Raw genomic sequence first — 23917 nt, 5'->3', positions numbered from 1 at the left:
CTGCAGCACTGGCACTTTAAACTCCATGTTTTTATCGGCATGGAGCGTGGGATGGTGGGATCAAAGCACATCATCAGATTCAAATCCACTTAGATGGTTTTGCAGGAGGCAAGAAAACAAGATCCGAATTTGAAACTGCCTTCTTATATAATTTTTTTTGGTGGTTTTGTTTCTTTGTTTGTTTGTTGGGGTTTGTTAGTTGGTTAGTAATTTACGTGAAATAATCATGAGTATAAGCATTTCCTACTCCTACAGGAGTTAAAATGAACTGAAGCACTATTTGCAGAGAACACACCAAACAAACTGAGTTTGCAGCCCTTTGAGGTAGGGACTCTGCACCTTTCTCATCCATCTCAAATAGACCTACAATTTATTTATTTATGATTGTTCGCAGTGGTTATAAAATTCAGGCTATTTGCTTTACTGTACAATACCACAAGACAGTTTTGTTCATGACAGTCTATATTTACACACCTTATGTTTGCTCAGCACTATAAAGCAACAACATGAAAACAAGCAGCTATAGAATTTATGACTCTCCATGTGACAAAAGTAATTCAGCTTTTGGCCTCCTGCCATACCAGAACTGGTTACCTTCAGAAAGAGCCATCCCAATGTGAGGCTTGTCATCACAGTATGGTGATTAATGATCCAGTTCCATGTGTGGTGCACAGTGAAGACCACAGGACATGTCAGAGGAAAAACAGAAGAGTGCACAGAAGTTTTAACACTGGAAAGTATAACAAACTGGATTTTTAAAGTTAGTATCACTCCCTTTTCATTCATAATAAAAGCGGATTATCCAGGCAAATAAGCTCCAAAAATGCATATAATAAAACATCATATTCAAAAGAATAATGATGAGAAATCTCTCTCATTCTTTGTTAACTGGAAATGCCAATACACGACAAATAATGCAATCTGATTCAATGTTATTAAAACAGAAAATATGCTTAGTTTTTTTGTCTTCTCCATTATATGATACAGTGAAAAGTTTTAAAAATGTGTGTGAATAATCCTCTAACCAGACCCTTCCAATAAACAAAAAACTTTCCTACAAAACCTTTTTGCAATAAAGTAGCCATACTTTTGGAAAGTTAAAAAACCAAACTAATTAAAACTTTTTCAAATAATCAAAAATCCTCGTAACTTGTCAATTCTGTTTAATAAACTGTTGTTGCCCTCTAGTGTTCAAACACAGCTTGTAAAGGCCCCTCCAGAGAGATCCAAATTGGTCAGCTATCAATTAATTCCCCATTAGCTCTGAATCCAACATGACAGATGGATGAGAAAAAGAATTTAAAGAGTTTTTAGAAAGGGTTTCAGTACACCTACCTAATACTTTGTTTTCTTTGCTCCAGCATAAAAGAAAATCTTTCATGTAACAACTTCTAAAGTTAACTCAAATGTTGTGAAAAGCCACTGAGGTCAGCATTCTCACCAAATCAGCCGTGGTGCTTGAGCACCTCTCAGCTTTACCTCTGCCATCCACCATGCTGGGCATGCACTGCTGATTGGGCTGGAAGGCAGCTCCTAATGACATGGGCCACACTGAATAATCAGAGAGTGGTTTAGGTTGGAAGGGATCTTAAGGATCAGCTCGTTCCAACCCTTGGCCATGGGCAGGGACACCTTCCACTATCCAGGTTGCTCAGAGCCCCATCCAGCCTGGCCTGGAACACTGCCAGGGATGGGGCAGCCACAGCTGCTCTGGGAAACCTGTGCCAGGGCCTCAGCACCCTCACAGGGGAGAATTTCTTCTCAATAGCTACTCTAAACTTTCTTTCTTTTAGTTTAAAGCTATTTCCCCTTGTCCTATTACTACATGTCCTTATAAAATGCCCCCCTCCAGGTGAATACATAATGTGTGCTCTGAACAACCCTGAGATACATCTGCTGGTTTCTGTTGAACATTTTGCTACTGTACTGTAACCATATAATTTAATACCAACCACGTTTTACCTCCAATAAATTATTTATTGCAGCAGAAATGCACAGTTAGCATTCAGGGGTTGTTCTAAGCATCTCTCCTGCATTAAGGTGCTATGGTGGCAGCAGTAACATAGAAAGCTTTTCATGAAGGTTGCATTTCTTATGAGAGAAAATTATGGTCAACCTCAGATCTGCATCTGCATTTTTACATCTAGGCCTAGTACATATTATTCTGTGAACTCATTTCCCAAAAACGTTCCTCCTTGTTAGGTTCCTCAACCAGAAACCTCTGACAATAGCTATTAAAAAAGAAAAAAGAAAATGAGGTTAAACAAAGCACACTCAACAACAAGCTGATAAATTTGAGGTATATTTCCTATGTAATTTTGTTCACTTTCAAGAGGTTATCCAGACTGCTTTTCTTTTAACCATTGTCAGACTTAAACAGTGTAGCAGATCAGCTGGTTTTATATATATAAAGCAATTTTCAGCCTCCATATAGTAAGAATTCAAGTTCTTGACAGAAGGAACACTGACTTTTCTTTGATCTCTGAATAATCGAATTTTCAGAGAATTTTCTGCATTTAGTTATTTAGAGCTTTCAGAAAACTTGCCTTGAGGCCATTTTTTGGATCATGCCTGCTTCCCACCACACTAAGCTTGACAGATCTAAGAATCTCTTGGATGTGAGTCAAATTTCATATTTTGTAACAGAATTGTTTCCTTGCATTCATGAGCCATGCTTCCCTCTCTGCCCTGACGTTTGTTGTTGATTATGCCACCTGACATGAACACTGAAATCTAGTCTTTCATTCTAAAGCCAGGTTTAGACTGACTGTACACAAAGGGAAATTTAAATAACATGACCTGAAAGTTGTGTGGCAGTAGATGCTCCCACTTATTCTCCCTGTCGAAGAGTCAGAAAAACATAAAATCATACAATTGTTTAGGTTGGAAAAAACCTCAAATATCAAAACAACTGTTACTAAGCAGCTATGCTTATTACCAGTCACATGAAGGGGATACTAGAAGGGAAGAGGGTGTGCTTTGAGAGCCCCCACATTTGCAGTATGTAGTTTTAAGGATACCTGAGATGTATGCAGAAGAACCATAAAGATATATATAAAACCATAAGCCATATTTAGATAAGGAAAATTAAATTATGCCATGTGTGATATATTTTTTCCTCTTTGTACCTAAAACCATTTGGATGCAAAGCTCTATTACTAAGTATTCCTTTAAAGCTACAAATAGGGTAAATAGGATTGCCAGGCAATCGTGTAACACTCTGGCATTTGGTACAAATAGCACTGAAAACACCCACATGCTGCACAGGTACTGAATTTATTAGGTGTGCTTCAATTTCACTAATCTTGTCACAGTACAGATTAAGCTCTTGAAATGCTTTTTCTCCTTAAATATAAGACCTTCTTAGCTTAACCTGGATTTAAATGTTTACTCTTAGGATTTAGTAATAAATCAAAAATGACAGACATTATAGTTCAGCAGAGACAGAGTATTCCTTCTCACTACCAAACCCATCTCCTGTCTCCTGCTTTCCCGTTAGAACCCAAAAAAGGAATCCATTCTCTTCCAAGATTTCACTGTTCCATTTCAGAGTTCTCTTCTCAAAAGTGAGAGATGTTCCTCAAAATTTTATTCCCTCTCACAGTCAGACATCAGCATACATTCCATTGATCAAGTAATCCAGCCTGGTGTAATGCCTCTTCTGAAGGGATTCATGTATTTTCTTTCCTGTCAGCACAATAACTAGCAACAAAAACATCACCCCAAAAAACAAAGCTGCTACAAGGCTGCTTTTTTCCCCCAGCTGAAAGACCTCTTTCCCTCCCAGAACACCTTCTGTCAAGGAGTTTTCTGAGCCACATAGGTCATAACCCCGAAGGTCATTTTGGGAAGATGCAGGGGAATCACTGGACAGAATGAAACCTGGAAAAGAGAGGAGGGTCACGTGGCTGGTATCATTGGAAGAGACAACTGTTGGCTCAGGAGCCATGGCTGGAGTCCTTGGTCCTGATGGGGTGGTAACAGATCTGGAATTCGTGGTCACCTGCTTGGTTGTAGAAGTAGAAGCAGAATTGGTGGGCTTGGAAAGAAGAACATGAGTAACAGGGATGTTGGTGGCTGTGACACCACCTTTAGCTGCAGTGGCAGCAGCAGGTGGAGAGGCAGCTGTGGTGGGGCTGGTTGTGTTTGGTTTAGCAGCACCACGAGGCACAGAGGTTGTTCGAGGCTCCAGCTGGGCAGTACTTGCTGGCAGAGGAGTGAGAGAAGCACTGCTGGTTTCAGGAGTGTCTGCCTGAGCAGTGGAAGGGAATGAAGCAGTGGGGTTCCCAACTGGAACCTCAGGTATGTTTGGTGGCAGGGTAGTTACCTTCTGCCTTGAGATGGGGTCTAAGCTCTCAGACTGTTTTGCTCTTTGAGATCCAGGAAAAACTGTATGAAGTTCTGTGTTGTCCAAATGCTTGCCTATGTGGTTCAGGAGTTCAGATGCCTGATGAAAGACAGATTGCTGCAAACTGGTAGTGTGATGCTGATGGGTATTCTGACTGTGAGAAATAAAGGTTCCAGCATCCGAAGGCAAAGGATACTCATTTGAAGAAAAGTTCTCGGTTTTGATGGATTTATCCTCTGGGGCATGGATGTCTGGAAACAGATATATTGGTATTTAATTCTTAAATCTATTTTTGACTATTGTAGGCATACTGTATTTGTATTTCTTAGAAACATTTATATAAAGGGGCTCTAAGACATAACAACTAGTGAACCTTCCTTTCTTTAAAATATGCATAGCGGCATTTAAATTCTATGTTATAAAAGCTATCAACCTCAAGCCTAGTCACATAACAGTGTTCTGTGGCAGAAATATACAAATAATAATCCTAAAAGCAGCCTGATTTTACAGTATTTCTTCTACAGTATTTACTTGATTTACAGGTATTATAGAAAGTATTTGGCTGGGCATAAGTGCTTGGAAAGATGGGCTAATTGTCAATTCATATTATATATATATAATTTTATAATTTTATTTATATAATATAGAAATATATATGTAATATATTCATGAGAACCATTCAGCTGCTGCACAGAACATTTAAAAGAGAACAAGCTCTCAAGTAGTCCTGACTCTCACTCATCTCTTTTTGATATTGAAACAAAAAGGTTTGTTAACTGGTGGAATTGAAATAAATAATTCAAGAAGTATCTTTCCCCCCTTTAGCTTGGTTTTCAGTGTAACTGCATACTGATTTTCATATGAAAGAACAAAGTTTGAAACATTTGTTGCTAACACTGCTCAGGTGCTACTTTTGAACACTTACCAGGAACATTAAACAAGCTAGCATAATCTTTCCACAGTTAAATGTTCACAGAAGATCAAATCTCCAAAATTAAAAAAAAAGTGTTAAATGCAATCAAGTTGTTCACCCATCATTGGGCTACATGCCGAACAAAATCACAATCATGATTGAATTTCTTGTTTCTTTGTTTGAAACCCTGACGTTCTTCTAGGGGAGAAAGAGCTGGAGGAAAGTGTAATTACAGTAGTAATTTAACAGAAATGCAGTTCTTTTGTTGCACATTGCTTTTTCACGATTTCTGTGTGACTGTGCTTGCACAAAAATTCTCTGTAACATTACATGAGTTATCTTTCTATATATCATTCTGTTGTTCCTTGCATAGTTCCTCTTGGAAAAGTTCTCTTTTTCAGTAAAAGTTTGGTCTCTCAAGCAGCCATACAGAAACCACCTTAGCAGGACAGTCAAATTATCAGTTTCTTATCAGAGCTGTTCAAACGGGTCTGGTGCAAGTCAATGTCAATCAAGAAGTAAAAAAGGCCTTGCTGTTAAAAATACCACAGCATAGGCAGAGAGCAAGAAATTCCTGAGTGAGCATCCCACATGCCATAAAGCTCTGAGTTTAGAAAATTTGTTTCTGCACTTCAGGTTCCCTAACTGAAAGCAGAAAATAATGATTATTTATTATTATTGCCAGTTATTCATCACTGTAGCATGAGTCATTTAAATGCACAGCAGGCTACAAGGGCATGGTGTTCCCATTGGCATTTGGATACATTCAACATTATGTACAGGACATTTTCCTTCTTGACTATATCTAGATGGAAACAGCTTATTTTTGTTTTAAGCAAGGGCAAATTACAAGGATTTCTGAATCTAATGTGAAGGAATATTATAAGGGTTGGGACATTATTCCAAGTGGGAAGCTTGGCTGGCAAAGGAGCTCACCACACACATGCTCATCCACGAAAAAGAGAATTTTAGTAAAGCGTTCTAAGCCAAGCATTATGATTTTCAAATCATGATGCTTGGCTTAGAACGCTTTACTAAAAATATGACCCCCAAACAGTTCCTGGTCACTACTGAAAGTTCACAGGTGCAAAAGTCATCTGGTGTGGGGGCTGATGGCTCTCACTGTTATTTACCTGTAGTTATCTTGTAGCTTACAAGTCCTGGTGCAGATTTCATTGGACAAGCCTCAGTGCTAGGACAGTAAAACAAGTAGCAGTTTGGATGTGTACTTGTTCTTGCAGCATAGAAAATAATCAAATTACACTTCTTGTCTCCTGCAAAACAAAGTAAATGCCTGTTTCAGCAATAAGAACTTTTATGGCAGTATGGTAATGAGATCTAGTTCGTTAACTTTTGCTCATGTGAGTAAGAGGAAAACTACTAACACATAACATCCTTACAGGAAAAACAGCCAAGGACTGCAGAAGAATGGCCCAGGGCCAAAATATGAAAGGTCACACCTTCCTTTTCCTGTACAAATAAAGTTGGGGAAATTATGAGTCTAATCTCTCATCCTCCCTTCACCCATACCACACTGGCACCACTTCATGCAACAATTTCTCACTTACAAATCCTGATAAAACTGTAAACCTCCTCAATATACTCACGGGAAAAAAAATTAGATATTTTTCCTTATTACAGCCCAGAAATCGCTTGGCTAGTTGCTGCTTCAGGGGGTCACCTTCACCACTGTGATTTCTACTCGCTGCCCTAGCTCCTACTGCTCCAAGAGCTTGATTCAAACCAGCTGTCTCAGAGGAGGGTGTGCATTCTCATTCTTGGCTAAAATTAAATACAGTGCAAAATGTCAGATACTTTTAGTGCATCTATTAAATACAGCTTACACACCTTCGACGTTCGGGAAGTTTTAACACCTAAAACTAACGCTGTTTCTGTGATGCAACTATTTTCCTGAGCACCACGGGCTCTTGCCTTAACATCCACTTAACATCCACTGGCAAAAGAAAGCAGGAGCCGCAAGCTGGAATTAAGCGCAGCCTGAACGAGAGGGTAAATTGCGTGCTGAACACGAACAACACCAGCAGCTGACCAACCCGCGAGCCCAAACTCCAGAATTATTCTCCCAGGCAGCGGCGGAGAAGGAGGCCGAGGTTACCTGCGAGCCGCCGCCCCGAGCAGCAGGCGCGGACACACGCACCCGCACCGGAGATGCGCAGCGGCTCCGCGCCCCGGACGCCGCGGGGCAGGGACAAGTCTATATCGATGATGGAATTCTCCATCTTCTCCGCGGAGCACTCCTGGCTCAGCGCCGGCCCGGCCATCACGCAGGTGATCACCAGCAGGCGAAGCGGCCAGCAGCAGTCCCCGCGGGACATGGTGACCCGGGCCGCTCCCCGCGGGGCTCCTCCGGCACGGCCGGGGTTGGCGGCCAGCGGCAGCCGCGCCGAGGGCTCTCCGCCGCTCCCGGGGCCGGCAAGCGTTCCTGGGGCACCCTCGGGCCACCCCCGCCCGCAGCGCGGGCTCGGGAAGGCAGCGGCGGAGCCTGGCCGGGCTCGGGACGGCAGCTCAGGGAACCGCGACTGTCCCGGCACGTCCGGGAGGAGGGACCGTGGGAGGCAGGCCCGGGACGCCGGCTGCCCTCCTCTGCCTGCCTGCCCGCCCTCCTCCCCTCCTCCCCTCCTCCTCTCCTCCTCTCCTCCTCTCCTCCTTTCCTCCTCCTCGGCTTCCTGCTTATCTACCTGCCTGCCCTCCTCTTCCAGGCTTCCTGCTTATCTATCTACCTGCCCTCCTCTTCCAGGCTTCCTGCTTACCTATCTACCTGCCCTTCTTCTCCAGCCTGCATGCTTACCTACCTACTTGCCTGCCCTCCTCCTGCCTGCCCTCCTCCTCTCTTGCTTCTTATCGCCCACCATTCTGTCCCCTTCCTGCCTGCCCTCCTTTTCTCTTGCTTCCCCCTTCCAGCCGTCTTCCTCCTGCCTGCCTTTCTCCTGCCTTCCTCCCGTCTGCCTCCTTCTGCCTGCCCAGCTGCGGGGGTGTTCCTGCTCCTCCAGCCACTCGCCGGCCCCAAGGGCTCTTCCTGAGCATCAGACACAAAGGCAAAACCACCTAGAGAAGCTCTTGGTGGTCAGGCTGATACTATGTTACCCACAGCCAGACTTTTCCTCTGAGTTCTGCTTTTGGAAGCTGTAATGAAAGCGATTAATGTGCCTATCCTGGACTAAACGGACATGGACATATTTCAATGTGTGTGTAAAGGACTCCTTGCTACCTGAGTAATCCTGTTCAAATCACATCCAAGCATAAGATGTTTGTGGAATGGGAGTTGTACAGAAACGTTGTACTGGGACCCCGACTGGTGTCTTGGCCATTCTTCTGTAAGCTGTCTCAGTGCAATTGCTTACTTAAGTAACGTTTTTGCTTGGAAATTTTCATTCCCTCTTTTAAATTTTTTTTCTTACTATTTTTGGAGTAGTGTTTAAGAGTAAAACTAGACCAGAGGAGTGCAAAGAATAAAAGGATTATAAGGCATATTCCTACTTTTTTGGGAAAGAGACCTTTTATTTGGTTCCCTGTAAATAAAATCCATTTGATTTTTAGAGATGTGCATTACAGTTATCCCAAAGGGCAGGTTAGTTTATACATTGTAATCTGTCTTGCTCTTCAAGTTAGTCCCCTTGGTCAAAACTGCTGGGTATTGGCTTTTATTTGGACATGAGTGTTGTAAGAGACAGAGCCCACCACCTCATTTTGCATCACATGGCCATCTTAGGGCAATTCATAATGTTTGGTCGTGATTCTCACAGTCTTGGTGGGATGACTTCTTCTAAAATTTTCAGCTGCACTTGTTTAAGGAAATTTTCCTTTCTAGTCCAGTTTCTCTCTTTTGGTAAACTGACATTATTTTCACTGTCAAAAGAAAAAGTCCTAAGAGAATGTGAACATTAGGTGTTGCCTATTAACTGCATCACATGGTGAATGAATGGGGGGAAAAAAGCAAGCACAGATATTACCATTGCTATGTAATAGACAAAGTTGCAGCTGCCACCTGCCTTTGCTAATGTAGAGGTGGTGGAAGAAGCTGAGCAGAAAGAAGCTGGAAAATAAAGCTAAAGGTCTGGCTGGGGTGGTCAGAACTGGAGAGTGAGGAAACTGGTTCTTAACTGGTTCTTCACCTGAACTCCTGGGATGGTAAATGTGAGAATATGCACAGGGACTGCTGTGGCCAGACAGGCATAGATGACCATGGGAAAATGAGAAGGGCCGATGTGATCTATAAGATAAGCAGGGCAGAAGAGATACTGGGGGTAACATGACTGCCCCACTCCAGCCACCATGGCAAATTTCTGCTCTTCCTGCCTCTTCCTGGTGGAGCAGGCACTCACTCTCCCTGGGGAGACCAGAAGCAAATTGGTCAGGCTACTGAGGTGCAGGGAAGCCAAGATCCATCAAAGTTATGTGGAAATCACATCCACTGGGCTAGGAGAAAGCCAGCCTTGCCCAGCAGCTGCTGTGTTCCCTTACCACTGCAATGGGAAGAAAAGGAGGCTGAGAGAGGGAGAATGGTGGGACATCATTAGCTCTTAGACATGGTGCTAGGTCACTAAAGGTGTTTTCTGTAGAGCATCTCTCTGCTTTGGAGCCAGTGCCCTACATGGTAAAATGCTCAGGCACAGATATAGTGAACCTCTGTTGTAACATTTTATAATAGGTTACTAAAGTACATGGTGCAGCATACAGCCTATAACTAGCAGCAGGTTCTGTTGGATTGGGATTGCCTTCCATAGCCTGGATCTCAGTAACAGTGCTGAGATGCAGTTGTCATGAGGTAGGAACATCATTCTTGTGTGAGATTAAATCTCGGTGGCAATTAGCAATGGCAGCCAAGAGAAATGGTGCTGAGCTGGGTTTGCTGAGTTGGATGCAGAGCTTTGGATGACGTTGGGCTTTGTGAGGGAGCAGAGAACAGGCTTGTTCAGAAACCAGCAGGGTCCAGTGCTGTTTTTATTTATAAGCAATTCTTCTGTCATGGACAACTGCATGATGCCTTTGCTGATTTGACTGTGAAATATGAAAACAGTAAGTCTCAAATCTCAAAGTATGTTTCCTTCTCATTTACACTTGTGGTTTTTTGAGTTTTTTTTTAATATTGTCTTCCTAAGCCTGAGCTGCCTGTGGACTTTTGATCTGGGCTGCTTTTCTCTCCTGTTACTTGCATCTATAAGACCTGCTGGTGATGGATGTTGCCCACACTGCTCTGCTCTGTGCCCAGCACTATGGGGTTTGACTAGTTTGCCTTGGCATAGAAGAATTAATACCTTTAATTTAAAAATCACAGAATTCTTAGGGTTGGAAGGAACCTGTCCCCCTGCCCCCCTGCCAAGGCAGGTCACCCTGAGCAGGTGGCACAGCAACCCATATTCCAGGTGGGTTTGGAATTTGTCCAGAGGGGAAGACTCCTCAACCTCTCTGGGCAGCTGTTCCAGTGCTCTGTTATCCCCAATGGGAAGAAGTTCTTCCTCATGTGGAAATGAAACTTCTCGTGTTTTAGTCTATGGCCATTGCTCCTTGTCCTGTCACTGGGCACCACTGAAAAGAGTCTGGTTCCTCTTGGCACCCCCTTTAAGATATTTATCTGAGTTAAAGAGATCCTCTCTCAGTTGTCTTTTCTCCAGACTAAACAGGCCCAGCCCCTGAGTCTCTTTGTAGCAGGGCATCTCACCCCTCACAAGAGCTTATCTTTTATTTGTTAACTGGTCAGACAGCTCAAACAGGACAAGTTGTCTTGTAGTGGGTCATTTTGGGGCCATGGGGTTAATACTGGTCTGGCATCTCCCAACTGCCAATAAACGTCTCACTGTCCAAGTGAGATCTGGAAAGATAAGCTGGATTTCTGATCTGTTGGGTTAGAAAGCTGACATTACTTTATTCAGCACAGAGCTACATGGATATTGCCTCACCAAAAATGTTAATTAGTTATCAAAATTTTGACTATTTATACATTTTCATAAACAAAGGAATTAGTGTTCATTGGTTGACAGTTATGTAGTTCTCTTATTAATTAGTATTCTATCTTCTATTGGTTAATGATTCGCTTGCTTTTCATGTTAATTAGTTTACATGTTCAGTTTGTCTCTTCTTTTGGGTCAAGGAGTTTCTTGGCTTGGTGGCCTGTGGATCAGTGGTTGGAGATCTTCCCTACCAGAATTACCTTTTTCCACTTGGAGCTGATTTCAGCACAATTACTGAACATCCATGGCCAGGCCAGGGAGGGATTGTCCTGCTCTGCTCTAGGCTGGCGCAGCCTCACCTGGAATACTGTGTGAAGTTTTGGGTGCCACAATATCAGAGAGACATTAAACTATTAGAAGGTGTCCAAAGGTGGGCACAAGGATGGTGAAGGGCCTTGAGGAGAAGCGTGTGAGGAGCAGCTGAGGACACTTGGTGTGTTCAGCTGGAGGAGACTGAGGGCAGACATCGCAGTCACAGCTTCTCCTGAGGGAACAGCAGGGGCAGGCACTGAGCTCTGCTCTGTGTGACAGGGACAGGACTGGCAATGGCTGGAGCTGGGTCAGGGCAGGGTCAGGCTGGGTATCAGGGAAAGGTTCTTACCCCAGAGGGTGCTGGGCACTGAACAGGCTCCCCAGGGAATGGTCACAGCCCCAAGGCTGTCAGAGCTCCAGGAGAGTTTGGACAACGCTCTCAGGGATGCACAGGGAGGGATTGTTGGGGTGTGGGTGCCAGGACCTGGGATGGATGATCCTTGAGGGTCCCTTCCAACTGAGCATATTCGATCATAGGCTCCTTCTTAAAGAAATATAACTTGTCCGGTAACACCAAGCAGCTCAAAAGGTGACACAGCACTACAAACATTGGCCTGGCTAGTGCCGAGCAGCAGAGGAGGATTCACTCTCCCTGCCCACACGGATCAGCGCTACTCCGACGATCCCGAGCCCCGTGCCGGCTCCGGGCGGGCACAGCCCTGAGCGGCCCCGGCCCGCAGCCCCGAGCAGGGCCCCGCCCGCCGGGCGGAGCCGCCGTGACCCGGCGCAGCCGGAACCCCGTGGGCGTCGGCGGCCCCCGCGCTGCAGCGGGCGGCGACGGAGCAGCGCCATGGGCGCGGAGCAGAGCGCCGAGGCCGAGAGCCGCCCGGGCGAGCCCAGCGCCGCAGGTCCGTGTCTGGCAGGGAGTGAGGGCGCGGGGCTGTGCCGGCAGAGCGGCTGTGCAGAAGGGCACGGCTGTTTGCTTGGGAGGGACAGCGGCTGTGCAGGAGGGAAGGGCTGTGCAGGAGGGAAGGGCTGTGGCTCGGGAGGCAGCGGCGGCCCGGCCCGGCCCGGCCCTTGCTGTGAGGGGCTCCGCCCGGGCCGGGGGAGCAGCGCCGGGGATGTGGTGCGCCCCGGCAGCCGGAGCGAGCGGGCCGTCAGTGCTGCAGGTGCTCCGGAACCAGCTGATCCCCGCTGTGCACGGGGACTGGAGCCTAGAGCCCTTCAGTGATCTCCGCAGTGTGCTATAAAAAGCATAGCCGTGCAGTGTTAAATAGAGCAGTAATCGCATAGGGTTGGATTCTGCTGGAATCTGCTTATTAAGTTGATTCTTCCTTCTCCCTCCCATATCCAGCATCAACGTTGCCAGCCAAACAGCGAGCAAAAATGGACGACATTGTGGTTGTAGCCCCAGGAACACAATCCTCACGGAATGTCAGCAATGATCCAGATGTCATAAAACTGCAGGAAATTCCAACTTTCCAGCCCCTTTTGAAAGGTAAGTGGTTGTTCTTCCTCTGTTTTTTAATGCCTTGTTTTTTTTTAGTGGTGTTTGTGTACCCTGAGGTTTCTACTGAAGTTCAAGTTTCTGTCCCTATATTTCACTTCCCCTCTTGTTTTAAGCCTTACTCTTTTGTTATACCATAATTAATCCCAGGGTTCTAAACAGTGGGTGAACTGGTTTGGAGGTGGCTTGTAGTGTTCTTTACAATGGAACTATCTACTGTGAAGACAGAACAGCTCTAAGCACACCAGCTTGTTCTGTCTCACTGGCTGATGAGAGATGCTGTGTTATATTCTAATATATAATGGATGACAGTCTTCTCTTTTGCTCTTTTAAAAACAGTTCTGTATTACTCTCAGTCATGGCTACCTGTGTATGCATTAAGCTGCTTGAAATCAAGGTACCTTGTGGGAGTTTCCAACCAGAGCAGATTTTGTTCTTGTTTTTTGCAAGTGGGGTAGATAGACTGAGACTTTTCTTTGTTTCTTTTTCTTCCATTCTTTTTCTTTCATCCCTTGCATTCATTAATTTCTTCTCTTCAAAGGGAAGTGAAGATTTCAATCCAAGTTGTCGAGCCTGTAGTTTAAAAAAAACCTGTGTTTTGTGGCCTAGTTTCTAGCTATTTCTTTTTGAGGTGAATAGAGTGGCCTTAGTATCTGAAAAGGCATCACTAGAGGTAATCTACTAGAGGCAGGATCACACCGCCACTTTTTGGACAGAAAGTATTTACTTTTTGTTTATTTGTGTGTGCCTACTGCATGAAGGTCCTGGAATATGACTAGAACTAGTAGACATTATGGTAGCCTATTGGGCCAAACATTTGACATTTTATTGGGCATTTGATTTTATGAGCATGGATGTGACTGGATGTGCATGGCAGTGACTGCTGTTTCCTGCAGAAGGGGCAGAAATATAGGGAAGCCATGAAAAAAAGCAGAACACTCTTTGCCTGTAAAGCAAATGCTTTGTCCTGCTTTGTATGTAAGGCAGAACCAGGGTCATGCTAGTGTCAGCTTGAAATGTAAATGCTGGAATCCAAATCCCTAAAAGAAATGAGGAAGTTTTAATATGAGAAAAAAAAAATTAGAAGATACTACCACATCTGGTACCAAAGTAGCTGTGTGTGTGAGTGTGATGACAAAGAGTTTCAGTTCCACCCAGCCTCAAACTCATGAGCAAACCTGGGTTGTACAAGGCCTGTGGAAGGTAGTCCTGGGAAGTGAGACTGGTGATCACTTCCAGAGATGGTGTTCCTGTGAGGTTCCTAGGGTCTCAAAGGTCCAGTGCTGGAGGTGGGAAGTGAGAAAGAAGAGCAGCAGCCCTGTGGCTGTGATGGAAAGGTTGGAAGGCACTGCCTTAGATGACCAGTCTAGATCCTTCAGCTCCTAAATATGCACACTGTAAACTGTTTTGGTGACTGAGTTGCTTTTTTTGGCCATACTTGGACCTGAAGCTGAGGTTGTATGATAGAAACATTCTCTTCTGTTTTTGCCACCCACCCTTCTGCTTCCCTATGAGTCTCCTGAGATGTGGTGACATCTAGTGACTGCTCAAGAGTTTTGCATGCTGAATCACTTTTGTGAACACCTTATTCAGCCTCAAGTACTTGTTATTACTTGAACAAGCAGACTGTAACACTTGTGTTCACTACAGAAAGCAGTGTGGGCCTGTTGAGTGAGTTGACTCTTGAGAGATGGCAGATCTACCACAGGCCCACTTGAGAAACTTCTGTTGTAGACTGGTCTCTTATCTGTATTCTTTCCATGCAAGATTATGTTTCTGGAAAGGCTGAAGAAATTTCAAGATGTTTTAGGAGCTCATTCTAAAAACTTGTGATCTACCAGTTTGTGGGTGGACTTATAGTCCCTGTGGACTTCATTGTTCTATTCAGTTTCTCCTTGCATAAGCAAAGCCAAGGAATTTTATTTTGCTTTTAAGTTTCAAAAGGGGAATAATCATTAAATAAATGCACTGGCAAAGTATACATGGTCATGTAAACACTGTATGTTCTTGAAAAACAAATGCCCTTGGTCCTCATAGCCATATTGAGTAGAGCTTGTGATCAGTGAACCTGGAAATCTTTACCATTCTGAGCTCTCACTTGGAAGAAAATGCCCGTGTCCTGTCCATTACATCTTTCATGCTTTTCCTTGATTTCTACAGGGAGAATTGCACCTCAGTTACAGCTGTGAGCCCTTGTAAAAAGTCCCTCTCCAGCTTTCTTGTAGGCTCACTTCAGGTACTGGAAAGCTGCTTTGAGGTTGCTGAAAGCTCTATCCAGCTTGCCCTTGAAGATTCCTTATGATCTGGACAGCCTGTTCCAGTGCCTTGCCAGCCTCATCATAAAAATAATTTCTTCCTTATGTCCAATCTAAACATACCCTCTTTGTTTTAAAATCTTTGTCCTTAATCCTTTGTTGCAGGCCCAGGTAAAAAGTCTCTCTTTTTTTTTTTTATAAGCTTTATTTGTGTCTGGAGGCTTTTTTGGGAAAGAAATGTTTTCCTGCTTATGGCTAGAATTGTGCACTGGTGAAAGTATTCAGCATGAAAAAGCAAAAGAAACAGAGGTTACTATCTCACTGCAAAGGCATTGTGTGAGCAGCAGAAACTTCTTTACATACTGTGCCTCCTCCTGTTCCCAAAGGATTTTGTGATTAGTTTGCTTTCCAATCTCATTTCATGGTTCTTCAGGTCAGCCTGATATTATTGTGACCATCTGAGAATCCTGACTGGTTGACAAAAGCTGCCAGATAGACAGTGACTGTCAGCTGCTGCTGGCAGGTCAGGGAGGACCGTGACCTCCCTCTGGGTGGGTCTTGTACATTAAAATTAACCTGTAACTAAAACAGCACCTGTAGTTACTTGAAACAAGCTCTTGGTAACTGGTCCCCTGTAAGTCCTGGTTATGTTTTTGTGTGCCCTTTCCCTTGTTGTTTCCTCCTTGTTTGGAGGAAGCTGTTATGGCAGCATCCCTTGGAAGTGTGATACTGAGTATTGAGTATATTGTGAGTTCACTGAATATGGCCTTGTGGTTAGTTAGAGATAATTCAGCAGCCCTGACTTACTGTGTTGTGACTTATTTCTGGAGGAAACCTTAATACTAAAAGAACAATTTTAATGCTAGATATTTAACTGTTGAAGCTGTTGGTGGTGCCTGCTTGGCCTGCTGCAAGAATGTGATGATACTTTTCTTTCTGTTTTATTTTGTCTGATGGTGTTTGGATTGTTGTGTGTGTCCTGGTTTGAAAGGACAGGTGTCTGCCAGTAAGGGCAGAAGTTCCCCTTTGGAATAGAGACTTTGGTTCCACCCCCCCCCCCCCAAGTATTATAATTGTTTGAATCAAGGACTCTGAGGCAGAGATAAGGGGGTGGGAATAACAGCTCTTTTACTAATATATCTAACTATACAAACAGAAAACAATAACAGTTAATATTGCTAACAGAACGAAATAGGTAACTCGGTGTCAGTCCCTTTAGATGCAAGCACGCTGTCTCTGTGCTTAGTCCACAGCCCAGATCTGCCGAAGGGCAGGCGGGAACGAAGGCAGGAGGGAGGGGGGAGGGGCGGCAGCGGCCACGCCGGTCCCGGGCGGGAACGGGCTGGAGCGGCGGCTCCTCGCTCACCGTGTGTGTCCGGGGGATCAGCTGTGTCCGCAGAGGCAGGAGGCTGGAACGGGGCAGATGCAGGGCAGGTGATCACAGAGGGTCTGGCTCTCCTGTGCTCGGCCGCGTGGCTGAACGATCCCAGGCGTCCTCCTCCCAGCTCGCCGGAAACGCGAGTGCCCTCCCGGAAGCCTCAGAGGCCCCTCCGGGAGCTGTTCCCACCCACCCCCTTTTGTCTGGACCCATCAGGGACCCTGGGTGTAGCCCGGCCAGCTCCATTGGCATGATAATGGGAAAAATTCTTTCAATTGACACAGTAACAGAAAAACACTCAACCCCCATCAGTGTGCAAGTTCCCAGGAGAGCAGGGATTGTTTCTGTGAATTAAGCAATGAGCTGATGTGCTGCTGGAGGCTGCTGGCCTGTGAACAATTCAGCTGTGTTACAAGCTAATTTGTCATGTGCTGCATGTCTTCTGTCATAGGAACTCCTGGTTCCCCAAGCACTGAGAGAAAAAAAGTCAGCAGAGGCTGCTGAGGCTCACCTGCATTCCCAGAGATACCACTTAGATGAGAGGGGTCATTTTTGCAGACATTAAGCAAGTTGCTTGTGCACTCCATTCCTTTGTCAAACATAGATGGTCTTCATATTACAGCCTTTTGAAGGGTATTGTGTGCAGCTCATTAGCATCCTCTAGCCCAGAATAACTGGATTCTTGGCCTACAAATAATCTGCTGTTTTTCTAAGAATACCAAATAATAGGAAGAGGTTGCTCAGTAAATTTGTGGCACTTCTGCCTGTAAAGTTTTTAAGGCCATATTAAGCAAAGATCTATCAGTCATGAAGAGAAGTAAATTAATCAATTAAAGAGTACACAGTGAGAACTTCACTTACTGTGCTGCTTGTTATCCATATTTATTATTGTTATTCATTAAGGAAGGCATTTCATAAAGAACACAGTGAGACTTCTCCTCTGAGAAGGCCAGACTATAGTTTACCTGGAAGTAGCCCAACAGGGAAACCCAAATTACATGGCAGAAATAGAAGTTTCAGCATAAAGAGTTTCCCTTTAGGCTCAATGTATTTTGAAGTGGCAGACTTGTCATATGTTACAGCTGGTGTACATTTTCAGCTGAGTAGCACAGAGAGGTACTGAGAAATCTGGGGTGCTGTACTGTGAAATCTTCTGATGCTGTGCTGATGCTCCAAGGATCTTCCCTTGTCCTCCAGGGACAGGAAACAGAAGCTTGTGTTACCTTGAAAGGATTGTTTATACTGTTATAACTTCTTTTATGAAGTCATTTTTCAAGTGGGAAAGCTACTTATCTAATAAATGCCTGTGTGTTTTTTCTTCCTGGCGTAGTGTATAAAGGAGGGATGAATGTTTAGAGTTTACTGCATTTAAAGCAGGATTTTGTCACATCTCACTCCTCAGTATTTTCTTACATTCTTTTCTTCCCCTTTCCTCACTGTATGCTCCTACTTTGATTATAGTGTAGGGAATTTAATAATAGCACGTCAGTGAACTTTATTCCTATAATTCTCTACACATGGTGCTTGAATACTTTTTTACTTCTGTCCCTGTGTCTTAGAAGGAGGATCTGCTGCTGAAGGTATAGGTCTCTACTAGAATTTGAAACATCCAAGTTGGTTGGATGGACTCCATGCCTGGAGCTGGTAACAAAATGTGCAGATGATGTCTGACTTCCATGTATTCCCCAGTTGCTTGTTGGGTGTTTGGAGACCTGAACTAACTCAGTTTTCTGTGTGAGAGGATTTGAGTCTGTGGTTAGACAGTATCCAAACAGTAGGCTCAACACCCATAAGGGAGAGGTTTAGGGACTGCAGATATGAGTTCTCTACCTTTCCACCTTTCCCTTCCCCTTTGCCAGCTGTTCCACACCCCTTGCTGTAGTTTGTTTGTTGGCTGATGAACAGAATGAGTGTAAGCTTGTCTGCCTAGGGGATTAGCCTGGCCTCTTCCCTGGCTGAGGACCTTGGAGCTCCAAGTTCTCTCCTCAGGCACATACTGCTCCTCCCCACCATCTTGCTGCATGGGAATAAGCTTTGGTGGTTATCTCAAGTCACCAGCAGATCCTCCTTCCTTTACCTTCACAGAGCCTGTGTGGCAGATCTCTTCAGCTGGCAGTACAGCCCCTGGGGTGCAGATACCCTTGGGATACATGAGATGATGTGCTGAGCAAAAATACCAGGTGGGAGGGAGTTAACTGTGTCCTGGCTTATCAATTTGCCACAGACTTTAGTGAGGAGTGTCTGCATGCTGGCAGGTGTACCTTGAAATTATTATTAACAGGCTAAGGTCAAAGGCAAATAACTGCTTATAACATCCAAAATACCCAAGTGTAATTGTAAATGCTTACAGAATGTGTGATCTCTTTATGTTGGGAGGAGACTGGAAATCAGATGCATCTGATTGATTAGGCAGAGGAGCTAGTGTATTCTACTGGAGTGTAGGTGGTAAATCTTTTCAGACAGTATAAGCATCTAATGGGAAAGCACATAGAGAAGTCTTTTTTGTTCTCAAGGATTTTAGGTATCAAAATCTAGATAGAATTTTTTCTCTTTTCTCTCCTTCAAATTAGTGTACTTTTATTCAGCATTATTGCCTTGTTCATAAGTTAAGACTTGATTGAGTCTTTGACTGAAGGGCCAGTTAAATTTCTCACTTCTTTTTGATGTGTTTATTGGCATCTTTCTCTGATGGATATCCATCTGTTGAATGTGTTTTCTATCAATGAAAATTGCATGCAGTGAAATGTTCCTGTTAGAAACGTGTCTAGGAGATACATTTGTAATGTACATACCTATATTTACTGAATATACCAGCTGTACAGGTGTAGGTTGCTTCATGTGATGCTGTGTCACCCCCCTGTTAACATTCTTTCTCTTGACTGGTGGCTGGTTTTGGAATGTTTGTGTCTTACTGCTGGACCAGCAGCAGTGTTGCATTGCAGTTTGAAAATTGGATGTTTCCATTTGATCTTAGGCTTTATAGGAATTAATAAGCTTATCCAAGTCCGGAAGGTTATTTGGTTTTGGGCCAGTTAGTTTATTGAGAAATAGTATGCTTACCCAACAGGGTGTAAATTACTGCACCCTAATTATTGATTTTTTTTTTTTTTTCCCTATGGGTCCACATGATTCAGTCAAGTGACTGTGGCAGAGGTAAAGGATGAGAGGATGCTTCTTTATGTTCTGCCTGTCTGCAGTTAACTGCACTCTCTGTAACATCACATAATTAAAAAACTTTACTCGTCTTTATTTCCTGCCCAAACACTATCTGCAGAATAAAGAGCAGATTCCAGAAAGTCATATGTGTAAGTAATACCTCCCTTTTCTAACTAGTGTTTGACTTACTAAAATTGTATAAAAATGAAAAGGGTATTAAGGTACAAGTGAAAAAGCAGGTCTGCTCCTGCCCTAAGCTTAGTTATCAAAGCAATGTGGTGGGAGCTCAGCTTTAACCATGTTCTCTCTGGATAAATGTGTAAGATGAGATCAACAGCTGACCAATAAAGCACAGGTCAGCAAGCTCATTGTTATGAAATCTTGACGTTTAGAATCAAATTTGATCTGCCTCTATTCCTTTCTTAGGGCATCTTAACAAAAGGGAAAATAGGGATTTTGTGGTTCATTTGGCTTAAACAGTGAGGTCTGACATACTGAATATTCCCTCTATTTTCTGTGTGGGGCTGGCCATGGCATGCTTGGCTTGTTGACACCCTTGAATGCATAAACCAGATGTGCAATTGCAGATTGCATATTGAATCCTGAGATGCAGATGATATCCTGGACATCCTGATTTTCAGTTTGCAGTAGTAACAAAGTGATGATTAGTAATGTTAGTAGGCAGTGGAATTGCTGCCTGTTGTAGCTGTGCACAGGCACCACTCTGCCAGCATGTTGTGGAGCTCAGCTTGGGAGTCTCCCTCATCCTCAGTGGTCAAAGAAGGGGTAAGTTAGTCAGGGACAATGGACAGAAGGAGATGTACACACTCTAAAGCAATAATTTGTATCAGTAATGGATGTTCAGGGTGAAATTGTGACTTTCCTGACATGGAAGGCAAAGGCAAAGCTCCTTTCACTTCCAACTGACTGAAGATGTTTTTGTCCAAAGACAGTGTGCATTTCTGTATAGTTTAAATTTGCATGATAATGTAGTAAGGTTGATGATTGAAGTTTAGCAGTAGGAAACAGGTTCTGGTGACTGTGTGGGAAACTGCCCAGTAGGATTGTTAGAATTGATGCTGCCTCCCACTCTTAAACCAGATCCACAAGGGCCTTGGTTGTTAAAAATATGGGAACTTCCTTAGGAGTTTTGTGCTCACCTGTCTGTTTTATACACTCTGTATTAAATAACTACAAGCTAGAGAGCATTTGTTGCTAGAAGAAGGAACTGAGGATCAGGATTTACACTCCTCCCTTCACTCTGTCTCTTTGAGAAACCTTGCTCTTGTTGATTCTTTGACCATACAGGCTGAGCTAAGGGGCTCCAGGGAGCCTTTGGTGGGAACTGCTGAGACACTACTCAGCCTGTGGTCATCCTTGGAATACTGCAGTGCAGTGTGGGACATGTTTTTCTTTTTTATGGTGGAAGTTCTTATCTTTCAGTGATCTTAATCCACTTGAGAAGTTCTGAAGATGGCACTGCAGTGATGTGAGCACCTTCTGTGTGTGAGCTGATATGGATACTTCTGGAGTTTTTTATTTGAGGTTTTTCTGTGTGTGTGTGATTTTTGTACATGGTTGCTTTTACCTGTGTTGCACAAATCTACTTCTCTCATGTTTCAAAATATTTATAATGTTGTAATTATGTGTTGAATGTGGCACATAATTTCGGAGAAGAGCCAATATGCCCAGGCTGTCCCTTGATGTGTTCATTAAATGGAAATTGTGCAGTGTCTCCTGCCTGCCTGTTGTATTAAAGATTCACTATGAGTATGTTTCTTCACGTGGTAAAAAGTTGGAAGGCAAAATTAAGTGCACTTGCTCTTTATAAGTGGTTTTTTAATGAGGTTAAGGGCAAACAATAAAAATATTAGGCTGCTGTTTGAATACAATTGTGTGGGTTTTTGTTTTTTTTTAATATGCTGGTGCATATAGAAATGACACTCTTGAAAAGGTAGGTGAGTCTGTTCTAGTGCAGTGAAAACTGAGACTTTGATCCCATGCTGCAGTTGTTAGTTAGGATATTCTCTGTAAGTCACTTGTATAACTGAGACAGAAATATTGTAGTGTGAAGTGCCATTCAGTGTTGCATTAAAAGATCTGAGAAGCTCAGGCATTAAAATTAGATTCCTTTCACCATATTACATCAACAGTGATGTACTTGTACCCAAGGGAAAGGTCTAAACAGCAAGTGGGATACTGGGACAGCAGCACGGGCTGCTAGTGGGTAACTGCTGTGCAGGAGAAATCTATGCATTTCATGCCTTGGGATTACAAGGACTGCTGGTGCCCCTCACAACTCAGGCTTGCAATTTCCTTTCTCAGTTTTCTAACTTGCTGGTTTTTACCCCTGTAGTTAAAAATACGGATATTTTGATTGGAAAGCCTGCAGTCTAGGTAAGTGCCACAGGGTGTCACTGGAATACAAAAGAAGTAGCAGACTTGATTGAAAAGGGGTGGAAACCTTGCTGAAACAGCATGCTGGAAACTACTTTCTCTTAAAGCTCTTTCCATGAAAATTTGTGTTCTATTTGCACTGGTACCAAGTGACTAAGGTCTTGGTGACCTTGCTGAGTTTGGTACCTGTTGGACCTATGAGCTGAGCCACAAAGTGCCTTTTACAGAGAGGCAGCTACAGGCTGAAACAGTACTAGGTCTATGAGGAGGAGATGGTGCAGTGATCTTCAGCTGGAAACCTTTCAGAAGGCTTTATGATCTTGAAAAATTAAAATATTGTGTGCCACTTATTTTTTGTTATTGTTGCTAGTGGGTTTTTAAGTGTGTGTGGTAAGAAAATGTAGATATGGATCAGCAGTAATTCAGTAATTCAGGTGAAAGACTCTGAGGTTCAGAGGCTGTCCTTGCTCTTGATCCTCACCTCAGTACACCATCTGTAACATGGAGTTCAATAGTTTTTCTTGACAACACTGTTTTCATCATAGGTGTATTGACCGAGGTGTTCTCATGCCAGGAGTAAGTGCATAGTAAGTGCTTCCCTGGTGGCCCAATGTGCTCTCTTTCAGATATTAGCTGGCCAGACAAGTGTTCATGTCTTCCTACTGTGTTTTTACTCTGCTGTGTCCTTATTGTAGTGGGTTTTCTGCTGTACATCCTCCACTTTCTCTTTGTCTGTTGTGTATAATTGGAACCTGGCCTAGGATCTTCTGTGCTGCAGATACCACTTGCAGTTGTGGTGCTGTAAATGGGATGTTCCAAAGAACTCCTTGGAAAGTGTGATGTTATGGACCAGGGAATTATAAATCATAGTCATCAAGAGACTGCAAAAAACATTATAATTTTTATCTGGTAGTGTTTCAGTGAGTAACCCTTTGCTTTTAGTTCTTAGTCAGACTAAGATGGTGTTGATGAGCTCTGGGAAGAACAAATCCTGGTGATGCTTCGCAAGTTTTGGATAAAATTAAAGTGTTTGTTTTGATACTGTATCAAACACAAAACCACTGGAAAGGCACTACTGACACTCTGGTGCTGTGTGATCTCTCTGCAAAGAATGGCTCAGGGTTGGCCTCAGTTGGTTCAGAAGGTGGATGGGAAAAAGGTTGGTCAGGATTTTATCCATTCTTATTCTTTCTAATAGGAGTCTTGGGAGGTTTCTGTTAGCTAAACAAAGCCTGAACCTAAAAGGGAATCTTGATTTTCCTTTTAACCTTGAAGTCTTGACTTCATCTGCTTTATCTTTAATAGGAAGTTGAAGAGATACAGGAAATTAAACTTCTTAAGTACTGCATGCTGCTTTGCCTCCTGTGAGAGCAAATCTTATTTTTTATGTGATGTGAAAGTAGCAAGATGCAGGTGATTGAAATGGAAGTACCTTTATACATTTGCAGAAACAGGACAAATCAGGGTAGAATACTTACTCTTGGTTTTAATTGTTTCCCCTTCAGGAAACTTGTCACCAGTTTTAGTATAAACTGAAATTTGGAGTCGGTTTGGTTAATGGCTGAGTTAGTTTTTGTTTTTTGGTTTTTTTTACTATAGTTTGAAATTCTCCACTGTTGTACATTCCCTCAGTTATTCATCTGATTTATTATGTTATGTGGTAGAGAAGACACAGGGTTTGTAGATTAGTCACTTGGAATGTACATGATTTCTTTTGTCTAATGATCTCTAGTATGACAACT

General features: G+C 43.5%; 2 protein-coding genes across 2 annotated transcripts in view; one reads left to right on the top strand and one right to left on the bottom strand.

The window, feature by feature from the left end:
* Positions 1–3257: 3257 nt before the first annotated feature.
* On the bottom strand, positions 3258–7881 carry MANSC1 (MANSC domain containing 1). Its single transcript, XM_079305044.1, has 3 exons — positions 7378–7881; positions 6395–6535; positions 3258–4599 (listed from the first exon to the last, which is right to left on the bottom strand). The coding sequence occupies exons 1-3, from the start codon at positions 7595–7597 to the stop codon at positions 3605–3607; spliced, it is 1356 nt and encodes a 451-aa protein (XP_079161170.1). The 5' UTR covers positions 7598–7881; the 3' UTR covers positions 3258–3604.
* A 4379-nt stretch (positions 7882–12260) lies between these two features.
* BORCS5 (BLOC-1 related complex subunit 5) overlaps positions 12261–23917 on the top strand; it is a 55594-nt gene continuing 43937 nt past the window's right edge. The window contains exons 1-2 of the mRNA XM_079305056.1: positions 12261–12390; positions 12837–12980. Coding sequence (XP_079161182.1) covers positions 12333–12390; positions 12837–12980 — 202 coding nt within the window. The 5' untranslated portion in view covers positions 12261–12332. The remainder of the gene's footprint in view (positions 12391–12836; positions 12981–23917) is intronic.

This window comes from Erithacus rubecula, assembly GCF_903797595.1.
Source record: "Erithacus rubecula genome assembly, chromosome: 4".
NCBI lineage: Eukaryota > Metazoa > Chordata > Aves > Passeriformes > Muscicapidae > Erithacus > Erithacus rubecula.
The sequence above is the reverse complement of the archived record's forward strand: the minus strand, read 5'-3'. Positions and strand labels throughout refer to the sequence as shown.